Raw genomic sequence first — 20,360 nt, forward strand, 5'->3', positions numbered from 1 at the left:
AGAGGGGGTGGAATTTAGCCTGTCGTTTGTCATCTGAGAGGAAATGATTTCCACATCCCATTTGGACTGTTTAGAGATTTTAAACATACTTAGCAAAAGAAAACAAATTGATTTCTTGTCAGTGGTTAAATGGTTGAAATTTTACTCTGATTGGATAGCCTCTCCTTTTGAGATTTTTAAGATGTTTGCTTGAATTATATTATTTCTTTATGATTGTATTTTAGCTTAAAATGGCACCTAGTTTTCTCAATAGTTTAGAAAAAAACAGATCTAGGAGATAAAGATGAATATGAGTGGAAGTCAGCGGAACTGAAGAGATGCCTGACTGCCCTGTGCGCGTCACGGAGCGCTGGCTCACACGGGGGCTGCTGGGAGCCCAGGAGCCAGGCAGCCTCTGAACTCGCTCTGCCCTTCCTGCCAGCAACACGCGGGGCTTCCTCACAAAGCATCTTGCTGACAGGTTGTTAGGTTTTGGTTTTTTTTTAGGTTCCTTAAATACATTTGGAAAAGGAGAAAACATCTACTCTCCAATGCACAGCATTATCTCAGGTCTTCTAGGGTTTGTAAACAGACTTCATAAAATACGAATCCATTTTTCTCTATTGTTTGCAAATGATTACAAATATAACTCGGAAGCAAAACAAGTCTGTTCTTTACTAGAGTCCAACAAACATCCGACACTGTCCCTACCATATCTCCCAATCTCAATGATGCTTGTTAGCCTTGGAAAGAGGGGCCGGAGGGGCTGGCAGGGACAAGAAGAGCCGGGCGATCGTCTGACTTGCAATCCCTTGATATCTTGAAAGACTCTTTTTTTTTCAGTGTATCTGCAGAAATAACTTATGGTATTCAAGGACAAGAATCCAAATGCTCTTTCTCTTGGTTGTGGTATGTTATAAAGAGTAAAGGGAGTTCTGTTTCACCACGTCCCTTCTGGACGACAGGAAACTCTTGGTATGTACCGTTTAATTACTGGTGGACAGGGCCAAGTTGCTGAGAGGTCAGAGGACTTGCAAGACAGTTGCATCAAGAGGTTTGATTCCAGTGCAAATTTGTCTACTCGGCTGGCAAATAGAGCAATTGCAAAATGAATGTTACTGCTATTGGCAACCTCTGTGAGGCCTTGCCTCCACCATCCAGTTAACTTTCACCCCACCCTTGAGACAGAGTTATAAATTGTGTTATCTCTGGTTTTAAGACAGACTCTGACCTGACTTTTCTTTCTGTTGTGGTGGATGAAGGTCTACAGTGTTCCAGTGATGTAACTGAGTGATTGGACTTACACTGATGAGACTCTGACCCATCGCGTAGCTGCCTGACAGCCTAGAGGGAAAAACCCCTAATAATTGGGAGGTTTTTAGGAGCCGGTTGGACAGTGAGTGGATAAACAACAATCCAGAGGGGCACAGGAGTCCCTCAAGCTGTTTTTCAAGATTGTACCCTCAGACAGCAAATTCCCATCCTCTGGATCCCTGGGTCTTGAGGCTCAGATAGCAGTATTTACAAGGAGACGATAAATTGGCTTAACAAAGTCAAGAAATAAGGAATGTCCCTGCTGAAGAGCTGAACTAGAGCTGTCTGTGTGTACAGAGCATGGCTTTGCAGAAACTGCTCCTTCCCCGGGGCTGTCGCTTCGGAGCTGCTTCCGGTTACCCAAACAGAGGAGCGGGAATCCTCATCGGGGCTTATCTTGTGCTGCTGCACTGGACGTTACAACCTTCTTATCTGTAGCTCATGGATGCAAAATTGCAAGGCCACATTTTTGGGAACGGAACCCAGAGCCTTGGAGGAGAGCCACACTTTCAAAATCTGTTTCCTCAGTAGCTTCCCCAGCGGCCGGGACACAGCGCTGGCAGCAGATCAAAGCCCGGGAATTCCTGCGCTGTGCTTGGACCATTCCTCCTGGCTGAGGTCACACCACTCTCCTCCGATCTGTTTGGTTTTAGCAGGATCAATTTTATAAATTACAGGGTGAGATACAGCCCTGGTGTGAGAGTGAGGATGGGGAAGGCACGCTGCTGCTCACCCACCGCATGGCCGGTGGTACGTGTCACACAGCTAACCACCACGGTGGCATCTGCCTGTGCCCTCGGCTGGCCCCTCGCTGGCAACTGTGCCCCACAGTGCTGTTATTGACTGTACACAACTCATTTCAAACGGCCTCACATCTAACATAATGTTGGTTTCTGAATTGCTACCAATTCTTTGTAATTTTACTGGAGTCTTGTAATAGTATTTTACTTAAATACTAGCTTTTATAATTGTAGAAAAGAACCCTAAAGCTATTAGCTCCCTTGTCACTCTGGGAAAACCTCTGTGGAGGTTTCAGTGAAAATTACAAAAGTTTTTCTCAGAATTTTCTAAAGGCACATTCCAGTTTTTCAGTGGAAATCCAAATTCCCGTGCTTTGGCAGTAGAGCTGTATTGGGTATGTTTGAAGTAACGTTAACTATTTAAAAGATCTTTAGTGCCCATCAAGACTAGAAGGAGGGAATCTCCTTAGAGGAAAGACGCCCCTCAGCAGAGGACAAGACACACTCTGGGGAAGCTTGTCTCTCTCTTGTTCTAGAGTTTTGGGGAGCAGAGGCCCAACCTTTGGTTGTTACGTTAATCCCACCCAAACGGAGGGGTGCACTGTGTCTCCACTTCCGTACCTGCAATGTAGGTTAAAATGAATAGTAGTTAAACTGCAGGCTGTATAGTGCAACAGACGTTAGTTCTGCTTTTAGTCATCAATATATTGCTATCTAAAGATAATTGATACTTTTAAATCTGCAGATTATCCATATTAAAAGAGTGTTTCTTTTTCATTTGAGATTCTATGCTATCATGCAGACATCTCCATAATTAAATGTGTGCTTGACTCTTTCTGTCTCCAGTTAAGTAGACATTAACGGGGAACTTACTGAAAACAACTGCCAGAAATGTTCCTGTACTTAAACTTCAGAAATACTAATATCAAATTACAGTGATGATATAAGTCCAATATGAAATCACTAAAGGAAATTAAGCCTAAATGTTTTGGAGTTTGGAATCATGCAAGACTGTTTGTTCAAACTGTTATTTCAGTTTTACTACAGGCACAGCAGTCACCTGTGCTCCACCACACAAGGTGTGGGTTAAAAATAAGTGTTTTTAAGCACATTTCCCCACCTACAGCATAAAAGAATAGTACTAAAGTTGCAAAATCAAAGGCCGTAGTATTAGAGAGCACCGGAATTAAAGTCAGCTCTAGCTTACTTTTTCTGTATATGTCTAATATGGCACAGTAGTTGATGCCATAATTAAACAGTATTTTTCCTGTAGGAAAAATCACACACTGGATACTATGTACACACACTACATTCACTTTGGGAGCAGCTATTCAGTATTTCATTTTCTCTTTGCTCTTCAGTATATGGCCTAAGGTTTAACCTAAACTGGGAAGGAAAGGTTTTTTGAACTGCAGTCTTGATAATCTGATCCCAAGTCATTTGCAGAGCAGTCCTAATCTAACTTGAGCACTGAATCTTCATGCTAAATTTTTTCCTGTGATTTTTTTTGTCTTTAGACCTTTTTTTTCCACTATAGTAAAACAGTATCTTCTGATGCAGTGACTGCAGGAGAGAGAACTGCCTGGAGCAGCCAGGTCTTGTTGGGTAAATAACCACCTGTACTGGGAATGCCATTGCTTGGGTGCTCATGGGTAGATCCTGTGTCCACAGGGTGCAGATGGATGCTTGTGGTAGTTAGATATAGACCGAATTGTACCAGTGAATGAGGATCCAAAAGGTGCCCTTTTTACAGCCACTACCCAGACCAAAGCTCTCCCCCGTGCAGGAGGGTTTCCATCACTGCCACATCGCTCTGTCCCGACTCTTCCCTCTGTTCAGTGCTGTGGAGCGGGGGCTGAGCCACGCATTACGCAACCCACAAAACCAGCTGGAGGTCCGTAACAAAACCAAAATTGGATCAAGTCTTTTGTAACAAGTGAGTGGGACCTTAAATGGAGATGTTGTTTATACTCATCCCTTTGCTGCTAAGGAGCAGAGAACAAATATTTGTACAACCGCCTTCACAAATCCAGTTCGCATAAACCCTCTCCCCTCCCTGCAATAAAAAGCTGCCAAAAAGGTTGGCTGTCCATCAAACTTTGCTGCAGGTGATAAACGTGCCTGCCTCTGAAAGCAGTCCTACACTCAACACCAAAGATGGCACGACAGAAATGAACCAGCCGTCCTGCTCAAGCCTGAAGGGCAGAGCCTCAGCCAGGCTTGAGAGCTGCAACTCTCACGCAGCCGGTGTAAGCCAGGGCTGCTCTCTGGACCTTTACTCTGGCTGATCAGCTGCACAAATCCTGCTTTTTATACTAAAATGTAAAAAAAACAAACCAAGCAATTAAGAGTCTCTGTTTCGGTCACAATTTGCCCACTGCAACTAGGGTTTGATGGAGGAGGGATGGAAAACAGCATCATGAAGACACGAGCTCTGCTCATCATCGCTTCAGTCTCAGCACCCCTGAAGGACCGATCAGCCCGTGTGGGACAGCATCCCGGTCATCCGCTACTGGTTTTGAAGATTTGTGAGGATGAGCCCCCAGCAGGGGCTCATGCTCTGATGCCCACACAAACACAGTGCACCTGGCTGCCGAAAAAGGGCTGGTTGCAGTGTGGGCTATGGTGTGTCCACGCCAACTGGGAATTTTTGCACACTAGAGAGAGTTCCCAGCTTGGAGGGGAATGGAACGATGCCCATCCTTCCTCCAATGGTCATACAGAGGAGGTGGCGAAGAAGTTCTTTTTTGTTGTCAAAAATGGACATGATAGCAGGGGCCGTAGCCTGAGCTTGAGCTTAGCACGTGGGAACGTGGGCAGCCACTCTGCATGCCTGTCCCGGGGAGCTCTGCCAGCTCACCTCCAGCCCTGACCTCACATAGCCCCTGCTATTCCAGCTCCTGAGGCCAGCTCCGAGCAGCGGCTTTGTCCTCAGTGCAGGAGAATGGTTTGTTTTGATGGCAGGATAATTAATGTGCCTCAGCTCCATAGCTGTAAAATCCCTGGGGAGACGAGGCGTGTATAATTTTTACTGCGCCACGGCTAGGTGAGCATAACGCAGCATTCCTACTCAGGGATGACCGTGCTGAGCTACCTGACTGTAAAAACTGCAGCCGTTTTCCTCATTTTATAGTGGCAAAGCTGGTATCTGTTAACCATCCCACTTGGAAAAATAACACCCAGCTCCCCAGAGAGGCCACAGTCAGAAACTGTCAGCTACAGCAAAGTTTTTTTGACATGATCGAGGAAATTGCAGTCACTTTTCTTATGCTGGGACTTCAGGCAGCATTGAAGGAGGGAGCCCTGTCTTCTGCTGCCCTGCAGGTGAGGTAGTGAAGCTCTTTTTTGTCATTAAAAATGGGCTAAAACCAGCGTAGGCTAAAGCTGTCCTTAATCAAAGAACCCCTTGGCTTACGGCAGGTCCTGCTCTCTGCAGAGAAATCCCATCCTGGTACAGCATCACTGAGAGACTGCTGTCGTGATTTAAGGCCTAAGGGGATCTATATATAATGCACATTCATCCTTTCATATAGCAGCGTTCATGTTTACATACAGCTGCTCCATCCAGATTTTACCCTGATTTCATAAACAGTAATCGCTATCTTTTCCTCCTTGGCTCCCCTTGTAGCTGAACTGTTCAGTTCTGGCTTAGGGGTGCTCAGCACCAACATTGGATAAAAGCAGCGGCAAGGAAAGGGTTACTGATGCTTCTCCCATATTTCAGCATGGTTTATTTTTTGTTCACTTCACCATCTATTTCTGCTAATAAACTCCAAATACAAATACGGAGCCATACTGTTTTGCATGTATATTTGACATGGATAGAAAAATTTGATAAGATAGAATAAATCAAATTGATAGACAGATTCTCAGTAATATATTGCCTTCCATTATGTGCTGCACAACACCGACATGAGAAAGAAACATTTGCCATTACAGCCCTTTGCAAACATGGTTCTCTTCCAAGCTTTCCATCTTGCTACTAAATAAATATGTATGCAAGATAGTGTGTGTGTGTATTACTACAAAAGACTATTATTTACACAACATCCAAACTTATACAAATTCTAATGTACAGTTCACACAGCAAACATTTTCCAAGACACAGAGCTGCGGTGAACTTTCTATACAGCCATGCTCACACCACCTCCAGGACCGGAAACCCCAAATGTACAGTAGAGACCAAATCTGTGTTCTTCTCACTGAACCTTAGGCATCCAAAATAAGTGCCTTGTCACCTTCAGCTTTCTCTTGGAAGAGACAAAATCCAGCTAAGATCTGAATTTCCTTCGCAGGTGCCCATCCCTCTTCCCTGACTGTGAAAGCAGACTAGATTTCTTCTAATCAGGCACTCAGGTTGGTAAAAGAGAGGAGGAGTGTTTCCATAGCCATGAGCTTGGGCTTGAAATCTAAATCGATCCCATAACACTAGTTCTGGAAGAAATCATCTCACCCAACCAAAAAGGTAAAGTCAGGAAAGTTTTCAATACCCTGAAAGGCAACAAGATGTCTGGCCAGTTTTGGAACTTTTTGTTAAAAAACCCCATGCCGCTGAGTTTTTCAGCTGCTGACAAATATTTTGCTTTCCTTTACAAACTCTGCAGCCAGTGAGCACTTGGTCACAAACCATCACTCCTAGAAAAGCAGCAGTCGCCTGTCCCTGAAGCAGAAGTCGTGTCCCACCCAGTGCGAGCCCGGGACCGCAGACCAGCAGTGCTTCCAGGTTCTGGGCTCCATCTCCACATCACCCACAGTTCATCCCTGCACATGGTCAGAGTCCACATGGCCAAGGAACAGACCCGCTGGGAGGGAACAGAGCTGCTCCAGGGACCTTCCGTCCACCCTTGGGAAAGATGAAAGTCCTGAAATCGGTATCTCCTGACCTCATGCCGTTCTTACTGTCATTTCCATTGAGCGCATTTTCATCCATTTTGCTTGTAGGTTGTGTTACCAGTTTAGATGCAGCTCCTGGAGTCTTGCAAAGATGTATACAGATTACAAATGTGTGTGTTTTTTTGTACGTGTATATACATACACACAGAGACAGGTTGCCCATGGCTTGCCATCTCAATTTGACTGCAGAAGCAATAGAGAGGGGAGCAAAGACGGGTGATTTATACCAGCTGAAGATCTGGTCTATATGTTGCAACATACCTCACGCAAAGTAAACATGGCCTTGCATCATAAACCATAGGCTAGAGCCAAGAAATAGCTCAGCTGGAGAAGTCCCAGAATAAGGAGAGCACAAGCCTGTTCAGGTAAGAGCGCTCTGTATCTAAAAACATGTCCGGACATATTCGCAAGAGGAGGACAGGTATTTTTGAAGCTGATTTTTTTTTTTTCTTGCAACTCCCCAATCCTCTGAGCTCATTAAAATGAAGACACTCTAATTTCCAGGAGTGGCCAAGAGGGAAAGGTCAAGAAAGGACTTCTTTGTAATGTCGATTCTCAAATTGCTGTAAGAACAGCAGTGAGGTTTTCATTAAGCCACTGTCAAACAATAAATTACTGCATTGTCAAAAGAAAGTAGGACTGTTATTACCTTATATGCAAAAGGTAGCGAAAGAAAAGACCTGATGATTTCTAGCTTCTGTACAAGTCCGCCTTCTGCGATGTGCAGGTCATTGTACAGGTCTGCCAGAAATGAGATCTCTGCTCAACAAAAACAAGAGTCTTGTTACCAGCAGCTGGCCCTGGCTGGGTAAGGCACAGCCAGCGCTGCTGTACCAGCAGCATCACACATCCCCTCTGCATGGGAGGGTTTGGGGGGGTTATATCCGTAGGACCCAGTTCTGAAGGGGCTCTCAGAGAATGAGTAGCTGGATAGTAAAATTTTCAAAAGCAGCAAAGAATGTATTTTTGTTATTGGACCAAACCTTAAATAGTGCAAGAAAGCCCTGGGAACCCAGTGAAATCTCTGCTGAACAGGACACCCAGTCTGTTAGGGAGGGACTCAAGTTTTAAGTCCAGCACTGTTGCTCACCACTTTGTAGTTTGTATTTCATGGACAGACGTCAGACAGTCTGATTAGACAAATTATTTTAGTTCAAATTGAAACAAATATTTGATTTCATTCATCCCATCTCCACTTGAAAAATGTCATCTGTCCACTATGAAGCATCCTGAGTGATGACTAAGAAACAACATTGCTGGAGGTCCTGGGAAGGGAACAAAGTGAAGTGCTGTGTCTCCCAGGTGCACACTCTAATGACATGGGTGTAGGGTGTTCACAACTGTCACTGCCTTTGCTTCTCAGAAAGGCTTTCCTCAAATCCATGAGTTGGTCTGAGGACTAAAATACCATCTTTTAACAGTTAATTAGCTGGAGCAATTAGTGGTCATGTTGTTGTACAAAGAGCAACAAAGGGAGTGTAAAAGCCGACAGCCAGAGAGCTGCTCGACCTGAAACCAGAGACAGATGGCAGAAACACTCGGGCAGCACGTCCAGCAGCCAAATCACATCTTGACGCAGGCCCTGAAGCATGGCAGCCAAATATTTATCGTGGTTGTACCCATGCAAATTTGGACCTTCTGTCCCGTGTTGCACTTGCACTCATGTCACCCCTGGGAATTTCCACTGAAATCCTGTTGAATTACCTTGAGTAACCTCCCACCCGCAGCGGGGAAAGGGAGACCAGAGCGCAGCCCGCCGGCTTCGGAACTGGTCCAGGTTCACACCCAAGTCCCCAGCAGCAGAATCTGGCCCCTGCAAATCCAAAAACTGGAGTATGGAAAAACCAATGATTTGTGGGAAGACAAAGTGCTCCCGGTGGGCTGAACCTGTATCCCAGAAGGTGCTTTTTGGAAAGGTGATGCTAAGGACAGTAGTTGCTTTATGCAATTGACTGTCAAATCAGCTGCCCTGTCCCATGAGCTTCTGGAGAAGAGAGAGGGTGATCTGAGGTGAGTGAAGAATGAGAATCAAGCTGGGGCGACTTCTGTATTGAATTCAAGATGCTGTAAGACAGGGTTACAATGGAACACCTGCAATCCTTATACAACAACCTGTAATTACGTGCACAAAGCCATATGTCTCTGCGTGTGTAGCTGTACACATGTATGCATTATAAATGGGTATAACAACCAAAGAAGCTGGTATAGTTGCTTTTCTTTCTATATTATCTTTTATTAGGAGATATGCATTATGATTGTTTCAAATTTTTAAATCCATTGCAAAACATTAAAGCATTTTCTGACTTCACCACATGCCCCTTGCAGGAGCCTGGGCCGTGCTAGCAGCCAGGGCTGTACCTACAAACCTATTTCTCTCTCTCAAGTACGGCAGCCTTGCCCTGCTCCACTCATCTTGGGCACTTGCTGTCCCCACCCCAGGTTAAAGTCACGATCAGGCACGCTGCAAGTTTTAAGCCCAAAGTGCCCCTTTGAACTCAGAGCTTATCTGAGCCCTCGTTGCCTTCTGGCAGGTTATTCTGCGAGTTCAAAACGGACGTGATCTGGCTGGCAGAGGTTTATCCGTTAAGACAGAAAAGCTGGTGTCCTGTAGGAGCAGAGCTAATCTGACAGGGCAGCACTTGAATCAAATGAGAGCAGTAAAATGCTTCTGACCCAAGAGGATGCTTTCAAGGCCCGTGCTGAACAGGATGCGGTGACAGGGAGCTGCCCCACGCCTGCAGCATCGTCACACACTGCTCCGACTCAGAGCCATGCCTCTGGCAGCACACGTCCCACCTGGCCCTGCTCGAGACAGGCGTTCCTGCAGCCCCAGCGAGGTCTGGGTCCTCGTCCTGCAGGCTCTGGCCTCTGAGCACGTGCTGGTGGCTGCTGAGACCCAGCTTTCACTCCACCTCTCTGCGCAGGGTGGGAAGTACCTGGAGATCAAAGGGTGTCCTCTGCATGGCCGGCAGGCGAGAGTGCTGCTGTACACCTGCCTGGAAAGCAAGTCCAGGCAAAAACACTGGGCCCGGTCCAGTCCAGGTAAGAGCAAGACTTTGCTAAGCATGGAAACAAAGACAGGTGCTTCACCCGTGTGTGATGAGGGCACAGCCTGGCCTGCAGCCATTTTCCTTCTTCCTTTTCATCTGGCAAGTATGCCTTGACTTCTGCTCTAAAAAAATGGAAATGATCTGGCCTCTCTAACGTCCGTCACTCCAGGTTACCCTGTGCGCTTCCCAGCAGGGAGGGCACCGAAAACCCGGGGTCACAACTGCCTCCTGCCAAGCAGCTGTTAAACAAAACAGGAAACGCGGCCCCGCAGCGTCACCGAGCTTTGAAGCAGTGCCCCGCCAGACAGGCTGCCGCAGCCTCCGGGGGGAAGCTTTAACAGGCACCGTTCAGCCCTGCTGCTGCCGGGACCTTTCTTTGCCCCCTTGCTGCGAACGCTGCTGCCCGCTGCTCTGGGATGCTGTGCGCTGGGGGCTCCTCTCGCCCACTGCGTGCCAACAGAGCAAACAGGCGGTGAAATAAAACCACACATTCACCTGAAGCAGACGAAGTAGGCAAAGCATTTTCTGTTTGCAAAAGGGGTAGAGCGGCAAGTCCATGTGCAAAACCGTTTCCCATTAACCAGCTCACGATAGTATCTTACATCCTCCCAAAGGCAGTTTAACTGTCACCCCAAGCAGCAGCTGGACTTTTGTAATACTGAGAATGCAAAATTGCAAAAGGAGGGAATCCCCAGGATCTGCCACATTACAAAGCTGGTGAGAGAAAGTTGGTTGGAAAGAAAAAGGGTCCTTTTTCCCTTCTGCTCAGTAGAGGGAATAGCAGGAGAGCAGCGTGTGTCCTCCCAGGCCAAATAAGCCTGCCAAGACAGTTGCAAAAAACACCCAGACTTGACAATGATGAGCGATATCTTCTCCTCCAGTTACGGCTTAAAGCTCCCACTCATCCAAGCAGTTCTCTAACCTCTACCACAACGAATTGGTAAAAACCTCCATCCTCCCAAAGAACTTGTAAACACCAGCACATTTCCTAAATGCGTGTCCCAATGATGTGGTGTTAACGCTTCATAATTATTCTTTCCATGCCAGAACGAGTTAAGGTAGGAGTCTCTGTCCTGGCTTCAGATATCGTCGCTTTCCCCTGTCTGCGTCACGACATAATTCTTTCCAGCCAGCCTTTTCCTCAGATGTTCAGAGTTAGCATTGGGATCCCTGCCAGCTCTCCTTCCCAAAACAAACACGGAGCCTCCTGATGCCAAAGATTTACCTTCTATTCAATACCCCAGGGACAAAACACTTGGCTTTACAAGCACTGCCCTGATTTTCAATTCTGCAGATATATATAAATAAAAATGCAGCTTTATAGAGCCTTGTCTGCACCAGAAAAGACTTGCTTGGCATGTCCCTACAAGCTGTCTCTCTCTATCAACTGTAAACAGAGCTTCAATTAATTAAGGAGGTTATTGGCCAAGTTAGAATACATAGTTTCAGCAAGCAAAATAAGGCTTATTCTCAAATTACTTTTTCCTGGTGTAATCATATCTACATCGGAGTTTTTGGTCGTAATAAAACCACCCTGGTTCCTGTGTAAACCTGGTGTAAAACTAATGCCCTGAAAAGTGATAAAATACTAATCCCATCTCAGTAAAAAGCTTTTCTTTCCCTCCAGTGTCACTGGGTTCACACCTTATCTGCTGTTGTAACCTGAGCGCTTTGCCTGGAGGGCTGGGAATTGCAGAGCTGTTTGTGGCTGATGAGAAATGATTTAATGGAAATGTTGCCGCGAGCCGTGTAGATAGGAGACCACATCCTTGCACTGCCCTGAGTGGATAACCAGCTGAAATTAGCAGAGAGAAAGGATCTGTCCTAAAGGATATGTCCTTCGGGCCCAGGACAGGTGAAGTGTGTGTCCTCTAGCAAGCCAAGGCTGCTGCCATCTTCTTTTCTTTTCCAAGGAAAACAGGTAGTTTTCCTCTTTTTGAGGAGACAAGTATGTGACTTACGCCAAGTCTGTGCTTAATATGCTCCTGAAAGGGGAAGAACATGCAGAGAATAGGAAAGAAATCACCTGTAATAAGCACTGTTAATGTGCTTCCATCAAGTACTGTTTTTTTTGTGGTTGTTGGAGAAGGCAAGTGGCTATACTCAATGAACATGGCATGTGCAGACACTAAATCAAGTGCTGCTGCTCACAGATCTTTTTCCAATCCACCTTTATGCTTATTGGATTTGATTTATGAGTGCCCAGTTTCCAGCAATAAACTTGGGGCAACTCACATTAATCCCTCAGAACTCCAGGGGCTCTGCTGTGTCGTTGAAGAAGGCATAGGTGGAAGGATGTACCCCTCACCTTTCCTGAAAGGTTTAGACCTAGAATTGGCCTGGTTTTCTACGTTTATTTTATTTAAAAGAAGTGGTTGGGCCCAAAAAATGCCATGAAAAATATTATCTAATGAAGTTATAAAAAAATATTGATGCTTTAAGCAATATCATTAATACAAATACAGGTGGATGCCAAGCCTATATTCTTTGCTCATGCTAAAGTCAATAGCAGTTATATTCAGTGTATTTTTGGGGTAATGAGCTATACCTTGGGTCTAATAAGTTTCAATACTGAAGGAGTGGGAAATGTGGGGGCTTAAACAATATGTCCAAATCTCCTATGCACTTAGGAAGAGACACAAATATATAATCATTCATAATTAATAATATCTCTATAGCACCGCCCATGAAAGGATCTCATGTTCCTTCATAAATATTAATTAAATGAACCCAACACCCCAGTTGCGTAACAATTATTACTGCCATTAACAGATGGAGAAACTAGGGCACAGTTCATTGTCCACACAGAGCATCTGCTGCAGATCTGGGAAGAGAGGGACCCATCCACAGCCTGGGTTGGGCCATCACATCCTGGATTCGGATGCCTTGTGACAAGTATCTGCCTCCAAAGACTGCACCCGGATTGTCACATTAGGGTGGAAATGCCTTTTTGAAAGGCTAATGTCAAACAGTGTCATTATTAGAGAGGGAAACTAAGCAGCAGCATCTCCAAGGAAACCAGAACATGCGAGGAGGAGGGAGTGAGGAGGCAAAACCAGCAGTTGGAAGAGAAGCTAGAGATGGCAGCCATTCCCATTTCCCCATTTTTTGTGTTTCTGGTATGATTTTCTTCTGTTGTTCGATAGCTTTCTGCTGTGAGTGTCAGAGAATTTATTTATAAACAATTAATTTAGCTTTCTATCACTCAAGCGTGAAGGACCAGATCTCTACTTCAGAGTCCTGACAGCTGCCTCAGGAGTCCACCCGCTTTCCTCCTGCGCAGCAGCAACCACCAGCAGACTCCAGCATACATCCCCCCCATCCTTCACACCTTCCTCGTGTGCGTATCGTCGCTACAGCTCTGGCTGTCATTTCATCTACCATGGAAACGCTGCTATTTTGGGTGCAGGCTGCAGGAGTCCCTTAGGAACATCAGCAGTACACATGCATTTGCTTTCAACACACAGACCCTACGTGATGGGACAAATTCAGCACAGAGGGTCAAGCACGTGGGAGAATCACAAAGTCATTTGGATTGGAGCAGGACCAGGAGACACAGGTCAAGGCTTTGCCTTATAAAACGTACAAAGGTGTCTTGAGAGACTCAGGCTTGCAGTTTTTAATCCGCCTAAAAGATGGCACACCGGGCTGTAAGGATCCTGTAAGCACGCAGTAGTATTGGCTCATGACTGGAAGAACAGTATTTCCAGTTAAACACCCAATATCAATTCCTACCATTTGGCATTCCCACCAAAGCGTCAACATTATGCAAGTCGAATAGGCGATAACGCAAGGTGATGTGGTTCTAGGCAGTAAAAACCATTCTTAAGCTGCTCTTATAGCCAAGGGGTTTGCCTTGGACGTCTTACTGTGCTTCTATATTAGCACTGTCAGAGGATGAGCATTTGCACATTAAGAACAATGTGCTAATAAAAAAAATGAGAGAAGATTTATCCCTTTTCAAATTAAAAAAAAAAATTCACTGCGTGGGAAGGAGTTCTCCCTTGTGAATATGGGTTAGTCTGTCTGGACTAATCCTCTACTTATATGTAGTGGCTTATTAGGGATTTTAAAAAAAATCTGAAGGCTTAGACAGTATGGTTACAGTAGAACATGCTTACATGAAAGATGTATTTTCAGTGATTTTAATGACACGTTTGACTTGAATTAATGTTGAAATCTAGAAATATGTTTTTTTTTCCTGTTGTTTCTGTGAAACCCTTTAATAAAGATTTTACAGAAACAGTAATATGTAACTTTAAAAGGGCACTAAAGCCAATTGAAAGCGAGCCAGTGCAGACTGAATTCCTGCTTCCTGCAGAACAGCAATAAATCCTCCCACCACCACTCGGTTCCCTTCAAACCACAGAGCTACAGATCATCAGACCGCCACAATGACCATAGCTCACCCAAAACAAGTGTCTTAAGGCTCTATGCCCATGGTTTCCCCAGATTTACCGTGGCTTGTTCATCGACTTCTTTGCTCCACCCACTCCAGCCATTTTTAGTTGTTGTACGATTTATTTTGTTTTCTTTGAACCTACTGGGGTTAGTTCATAGTGTGAAATTTAAGTGCGGCCCTTATGCGCCGGTTTTGTAGTAACCCCCTTAGGAACTGCACAAACGTCTAAGAAGAGAGAAAAATCTCAGTGCAGAGAGCAGAAGAGCAGAGGAAATCAATGCAGAGCAGAGACAAATGGAGCGAAGCACAGGGGGAACATGAGCTGCCCGAGGATGCCCCATAACCCAAGGGCAGGATTGGGAACAGAACGTATTTCCTAAATCCTTGTGTACACATCCAACGCTCTCCAACTCATATTGCTTCTGAATAAATGTTAACACAATTTTTACCAACATGATTTGCAAATGGCACCTCCTTCAAAAGAATATTTCTATGCTACGTATCCAGGCGTTAAAATACTGCCTGATCCTCTGGGCAAAACACATGTCTACATAGGCACAGTTCAGGTTAAGCAAGGCACAAAACCACGATCAATTGCACAGCGATGGAAGAGCCAGACACAGTACGTGCAAAGAGCTCCATGAGTGCTGTTTGACTGCAGCCATAGATCTCGACAGCATAACATCCCAGCACCTTCCCCATCCTGCCAGCTGTGGACCAGAGCTTGCAAGATGCTACGCGTATCTCCAAGGGATATCTCAGTCTCCACGGAACTCCCCCACACAGCTCAGTTTGGGATACCTATTGGCAAAGCTTGGTTTCAGGATGCTTTTTGTACCATGTGAATTCCAGCAAGGTATACTCATTTTACACGGCGCAATTTAGGGAAAATAGCTGCACTGCTATGAGAATATTCGTGTCTGTTTTCTCGCAATGATGCATAGGATATGGCACTGTTTTCTCGCAATGATGCATAGGATATGGCACTTGAGGGAATGCAGCTTCAGAGATCATTTCCTGCAAGCTTGGCCTGATAAAAGCCCATTTGCATGTATTAATCCTGCCACAGTCATTAAGTAAAGCGTGGTAGCAGAGCCCTCCGCAAAGCAGTAATTTCACTCGCAGTGACTTGATCGCTTGCAATTCTCTGTACGTACCCAAGGGCTCTCTCACTACTTTGACACACCAGTATTGTTCTTGTATAGACAAAGCGAAGAAAGCCATTTTATTCCCATTGCGAAAGCAAATTCCTGATGCACTTTAGTCTTGCATTTTCTGGAAGGGGATTTTACTCACTGTTTAGAAATACTATCAGGAGGAAAGCCTCATTTGCTGCTTCTACCTCCACGTTTCAGGGCAGAGTCCACCACCTCTGTCACAACCGAAAAACCTCCTTACAAGTGAGCACTGTGCTCCCAAGAGCTGCTCCCCTGCCAGCAGCCTCCCCAGGCACCGCCTGCGGCACAACAGCCCGACATCCCAAAGCTTAAGCAAGAAAACTTGACCACACCAAAGTCAACAACTTTGCCATTGAGCCAAAAGTCTGCGGTTGGTGTACACAAAAGGTTTGCTGTTAGAGAAAACTATGTATCTGGAGAATATCAGCTATCTAAAAGTATTTATTAACATAGCCTTGCAAGTCTCTATCTCTGTGTGTATTACTTACATAAACACGGTGGCAAAGATAGAGCAGACGTGTCATGGTATCATTATGTTATTTGTATGACCTTTGTCAAAGAACTGCAGAGCTTTTCTGCTGGCATTGTGGCATTTTATATGACATCTCACCATCAACAAAGTAAACGGCTGTGCCACACTCTTTGTGATATTTTTGAGCTCTTTTTAGCCCCCCAAGGTCTTCTTAGCAAAGATTATTATTTCTGTTCCCTAACACCAAGGATCCCTTATCACCGAGAAGGCTCCTAGCATTTTATATGATATATGAACACACAAAAAGCTTTAAAGAGCTTACAAGCTGAAGATAAAGCGCAGATAAGAAAGTCCAAGGAAAGATAACACCAGTCTGCATGGGTGACAGCAGCCATAACATACCAGCAGCTTAGTGACTGCCAAGTTTTACCAAATCAGCTACAACTTGCAGTTAACTAATTGCAATTTTTCAGTGCTAAATAACCCAAACAAGAGAGCCAACATTATTCTTTCCATATGTTATGTGGCAGAGGATCATGCCACCCACTTCTGATTTATTACCAGTTTCATCACATCAAGGGTTTTACTGAAGCCGCCAGCTCTCAGGAGCCTTCCTTCCAGTCCTGGCTTCCTTCCAAAACCAGCCCTATCTGTAACTCACAGGGGTGCAAAGGACAGCTTGAAAACAAAACCTGGGTTCACCCTCAAGGATTTAGAAACCAAAAGAAAAACCACGAGACGTTCTGGCTGCTTTTCTTAAAATACAGATAAATAAAAAGATACTAGAGATTTCTTTGCCAATGCCGGGATGCTCTGCTGGCTGGTGCAGGGGCTGTAGCACAGGCGGCCCCTTACTGCCCAGCTGGAGTACAAACCATGCAATCCAGCCGACAGCTTTGTTCAACTGGGGTTCGAATTCACTGCAGTTTATTTCTGGAAGTATTTAAAAAGCCTGTCCTGAAGGCATTAGGACCACTGCATCCAGTGAGTCATCCATGACACCTGACGTAGACAGGTAATAAATCCAACTGTGTTTACTAAAGCTTTCTATAGGACTGTGGTTACTTCGCATTAAGATGATGTAAAATAGCATATGGGACAGACACCTGCAACAGTGTGGGTCCAGTGCTATTTTCCCCTTAATAACCAGTTAAAATTCACCAGTTAAAGGGTACCATACACAGTAACTCAAACACTATCTAGAGGGACATAGTAACCTGGCATTAAGCATCCAATCACATTTCATTTTTTTGCTTGATCATGGACACGTTTGTGTAGAACAAACCAACTTAAGCCACGAATACCCTGTTAAATTAGTTTTAAAACCTGTTTTGGCCATGAGTGACGAAGTGTCTCTGCCAGCACGGAATGCAGCAGGGACCACCCTGAGCAGCGTCTCCCCAGCTTCTTGGGTGGGTTTTGCAGCCCAGGCTGATGGGGACAGAGCAGGAGCTGAGCTGGCTGTGCTCGGGAACAGCTACACAGCACTGCAGCCACGTCTGTGGCTACAACATCAACACCTCTCTTGTCTCTGTCCCTTTGTGCTTCACCTGGAGGACAAGGACATCTCTTCCTTTCAAGAGATGTGAACTTAAGTCTATCAAGCAGGGGGAAAACCAGCAAGACGCAGAAGAAACTTGTTAGCCAAAAAAGGCCTTTAGCTTATAGCCCCCAAATTACGGGACGAATAACCGGAGCTGATGCAGAAAATGTTAGATTTACTGGATATACAATAACAGCCTTCATGTGGCCCAGCTAGAACATGATACAGCTGAAGGAAGGCTCGGGGCTAGAGGCAGGGTCAGACACGTGGAGACGCACACTAAAAGCCAGGACGAAGGTCGCACTTGCTGCAGAGGGTCAGAAATTCCTGTTTCAGTGGGGCGGATGGCAGCAATGACTCACGCATATCGCGTTACTGGTAAATTTGCCCCGGTTCATGCTTTCCCTTGGGCAGGAGGCACTGTACCCAGCTTTTCCAGGAAGCATATTGTATCCTGTCAGTGAGTTTGTGTGGAGCAAGGGGTATTCTGCCCCGTAAAAGCAGAGCTTATGATCTACCTATGGAAAATAAGTGCCATGACAGGTTTGGCACTGCCCTCTGGGGACCTTACAGACAACATGCACAGTATTAAATTCTGATGGGAGCAGCAGCTGGCTTCTATCAGAAAGGCACTATCTCTATCCTTTTAAAAATCCTTAGCGTTTCTTTTCTCACTGGAGACATAAAGAGCCTACCAAGGTCATTTGCACTCTGCCGGCTGAGGAAGATGTGCCAAGGCTGCAGGGCAGCACAGCTCGGTCCATCAGCAGTGGGATGCTTTGAACAACACCGTATTCCTGCAAAACGAACGGTACCGAGCACAACTTGAGATTAAACCAAGGCCCTTCTTCAGTGCCGGAGTGGATAACAGCGTCACTGCTTCCGACTGCCAGTGGGCTGCAAGGCAGCAGCAGCGTAAATGGAAATTAGTCTCTTTATGGACGGCAGGCAGGACTGCAAGCCTATATCAGTGCAGCACACAGCTGAACATAAAATGACCCCCTTGGCAATGGCACTGTATCAAATAAATCGGCGTTTCAACTTACCTTGCGAATGCGTTATCCTTTTGCAAACGGGGAGTAAACATAGCAGACGAGGCAAGCTGATCGGCAGAAACCGGAGCTCCGAGGCAGGGTCCCCTTACACAACAGTAGTCCTTTTCCCCGGCAGGTCGGAGGAGTTTTCGTAGGCAGAGACGAGTCCCTTTGCCCAGCGGGTGCCGGGGGAGCCCTGCTGCATCACCACCAGCCGGATCGGATGCTGGGTGTCTGCAGGGACCTCGGGAGCATATTCCTTGCTGGGATCCTTCCCCCTGCAGTCATAGAGCACGCAGGAGATGAGGAAAACCAGAAGCAAAATAACATAACTAGCTACTAGAATAATGAGATTCAAGGTAACAGGGTCAATCTCCAAATAAAACTCCATTTGGTCCCATACTATTGAGTGCAACCTCAGAGAATGAAGTTTCATATGCACGAGTGAGCGACCGCTAACTGATCAGAATAGATGTATTGGCTTTGCGGTAAAAATACATTAATCCTCAGGTCTCCTGTAGCAATGGATTTCCCCGAACTGGATGATTAAAGCAGCTCAGTTTAATAACTTAAGCTCCTTCTTTTAATGCCACGTTGCCTACAGTGGCAGAAGCTAAATTTGAATGCTATATTGACAGGAACATCCCCCTTGCTCAGGGACTATTTCTTTCCTTGACAGGCAGGTACCAAACTGGGTTTCCTCTAAGGGCATTTTGCAGAACCTCCCTTCTACAAGTGGGTTCGGGCTCATGGGCTGCAGAAAACTGAGCTGTGCAATTAGTTAACAAATACAGAAATAGGTTAAGGAAAAAGTCATATGCAAGGGAACTTTTCTCAAAACCTAAAGAGCCTGATTCTGATTTCAACTAAGACCTTTTTGCCCTGTCCCAACGCTATAGAAGGGTTTTTTAAGTGAATTAAAGACTTCTATTACTCACTTCCCTATCAGAATTACTGGTACACATCATGCCACCGTATCACACACTGCCCAGCCAGACCTTGCACCAGCTGAGCTGTGGGAGCCTGCTTAGTCCCCTTTGAGTCTCCTGGGCATGAGAAAGTGCAACACAACGGGAACGTTTCTGTAGCCTGGGCACCACCAATTTATTTTTCCTATGTGGACCCTCTGCTTTCAAAAAAAAAAAACCGTTAAGTTTGCAATGTGGCTGTTGCCTGCCTGGGAGCAGTGCCAGGCTGCCCAGCCATAAAACCTACAAGTACTATTTGTGTCTTCCAGATTTACATCTCTGAAGCTGATGAGCGAGTAGGGACACACATATAGCTATTACACATTGCTTGCTTGTTTCCCTAGAAAACTGTGCTAGAGAGACCACCCCTCCTCAAAAAAAAAAAAAAGATAAAAAAAACGTAGCAGTGTATAAGATAGCAGGAAGACAGACAGGAAGGGCAGGAGGCGATGCTGCCGAGCACCACAGACCCTATGTCAGCATGCTCACCACTTCCATGCAAAACTTTAAGGTTTTGGTCAGCATTACAGCACAGGAGGTTTTTAGGAAGAGATTAGACTGTCCCAGCTCTTAGCGCTGCCAGAGCTGTGGAAAAGGGCTTTATATGTCAGTGGGAATCTGATCCGGCACGTCTAAGCTGTAAGAAATATGTCATGGGGCCATCCTGCTGCCGCAGACCTCGACACATGCCGCTCGTTTTAAGGCCAACATCATCCGCATCCTCCACTGTCTGCCCTCCCAGCTCTCTTTCGCTGAGAAGTTTGTGTCGAGAGGTAATCCCGTGTCT

The 20,360-nt window shown here is 45.6% G+C and overlaps 1 protein-coding gene across 1 annotated transcript in view; it reads right to left on the bottom strand.

The window, feature by feature from the left end:
- MMD (monocyte to macrophage differentiation-associated) overlaps positions 1-18,996 on the bottom strand; it is a 43,538-nt gene extending 24,542 nt beyond the window's left edge. The window contains exon 1 of the mRNA XM_009880234.1: positions 18,716-18,996. Coding sequence (XP_009878536.1) covers positions 18,716-18,996 — 281 coding nt within the window. The remainder of the gene's footprint in view (positions 1-18,715) is intronic.
- Positions 18,997-20,360: the final 1,364 nt, after the last annotated feature.

This window comes from Charadrius vociferus, unplaced genomic scaffold (assembly GCF_000708025.1).
Source record: "Charadrius vociferus isolate BGI_N301 unplaced genomic scaffold, ASM70802v2 scaffold662, whole genome shotgun sequence".
Taxonomy (NCBI): Eukaryota; Metazoa; Chordata; class Aves; order Charadriiformes; family Charadriidae; genus Charadrius; species Charadrius vociferus.